A 1549-nucleotide genomic window follows, 5' to 3' on the forward strand; every position below is an offset into this window, starting at 1 on the left:
AACTCACTTCATAAAAAAAACCACACACTATAGCAACGGATCTTCCTCCGAATACTGGCCTTCCAATTCGTCTTCTGGTGGTATATTTAGATCAAGATTGTCCATCGTCCAGATATGATCAGTCAAATGGCGGAGAAGATCAGTATGGATTACTGCACTCCGAATTATCCTCAATCTTTCCATCCATTCTTGACCACCATATTCTAGTGGTTGTGTCTCCGGGATGACTTCATTCTCGTCGTACTCACATATCGTGTTTCCTTCATGTTCTAATATCATATTATGCAATATGATACATGTATACATCACCTCTGTCATATTATAAATATCACGAAACATGGATGGTTTTGCAACTATCTGCCAATGCTTTTTAAGTGCTCCAAACGCTCGTTCAATATCTTTTCTTGCTTTTTTTAAACTCTCTTAAATTTGGCTATCTGAGGGTCATCCGAACATGAAAAACTTTTAACGAAAACAGAAAGGTCAGGATAGATCCCATCCACAAGATAGTACCCAAATTTGTATTCTGTTCCTCGCAATACAAATGACGAATCTGGGGCAGTACCGTCATACACCTTGTTGAATATTGGTGAATTATGGAGTATATTAACGTCATTAAGCGAACTGGCACTACCGAAAAAGGCATGCCAGATCCACAAATCTTGTGACGCTACAGCTTCAAGTACGACAATGGGATAATGATAATTGCCTTTTGTGTACTGTCCTTGATATGCGTTAGGGCACGCATTCCATCTCCAGTGCATGCAATCTAAACTTCCTAACATCCCAGGCAAACCATGGACATTTCCATGATGAGCATACAATTGTTGTATGTCACAAGTAGTAGGCCGACGCAAATATCGTGGACCATACAAAGACATGACAACTATGCAAAATTCATGAAGACTATCTCGGGCAGTACGTGCAGACATTCTAAAACTCTCGTCTAGTGCATCAGGGGGGTGCCATATGCTAACATACGAAATACGACAACACATTTTTGAATTGGATCAAAGCCTAATGTACCTCTTGCGTCTGCGCGTTGTTGCATATACTCAGACACTGAAGTCACACCTTCTACAATACGCATAAACAAATCTTTATGCATCCGGAACCATCTGCAGAAATAATATCCTTCAAAGAGAGCATTCTCGTCAAAATAATCTTGCATGAGACGTTGGTGGGCCACTTCACGCTATCTTTGAATATATCTTCTTCGTTTACATTGATCGTTGCTTGATCCAATGTTGTGAAGACGTTGTTGTAGCATATTATGCATGTAACCAATCGGACTTATATATATATATATATATATATATATATATATATATATATATATATATATATATATATATATAGGGTTAGGATCAAATGTGAACTACAATTATTGTGTGAATGTATGACCATGTCTTGTCCATTGGATTAAAAAAAATAAATGGTTGACATATGAGGGTATATGTTATTAACATGAGGTAGTATTTACTATATAATAGCATTTCATTAATTGTGAGGCAATATTGTAAGAATGATTACAAATATATATGGAGAA

At 36.9% G+C, this 1549-nt stretch overlaps 1 protein-coding gene across 1 annotated transcript; it reads right to left on the reverse strand.

The window, feature by feature from the left end:
- Positions 1–413: 413 nt before the first annotated feature.
- On the reverse strand, positions 414–998 carry LOC145089612 (uncharacterized). Its single transcript, XM_079028028.1, has one exon. It carries the CDS (start codon positions 996–998, stop codon positions 414–416), a length of 585 nt encoding a protein of 194 aa, XP_078884154.1.
- Positions 999–1549: the final 551 nt, after the last annotated feature.

Source organism: Lactuca serriola, chromosome 2 (genome assembly GCF_051521515.1).
Source record: "Lactuca serriola cultivar US96UC23 chromosome 2, Lser_US96UC23_V15, whole genome shotgun sequence".
Classification (NCBI taxonomy): domain Eukaryota; kingdom Viridiplantae; phylum Streptophyta; class Magnoliopsida; order Asterales; family Asteraceae; genus Lactuca; species Lactuca serriola.

Coding starts and splice junctions, on each gene's coding strand:
- LOC145089612 (XM_079028028.1), bottom strand. CDS start 998: ATGTGTTGTCGTATTTCGTATGTTAGCATATGGCACCCCCCTGATGCA.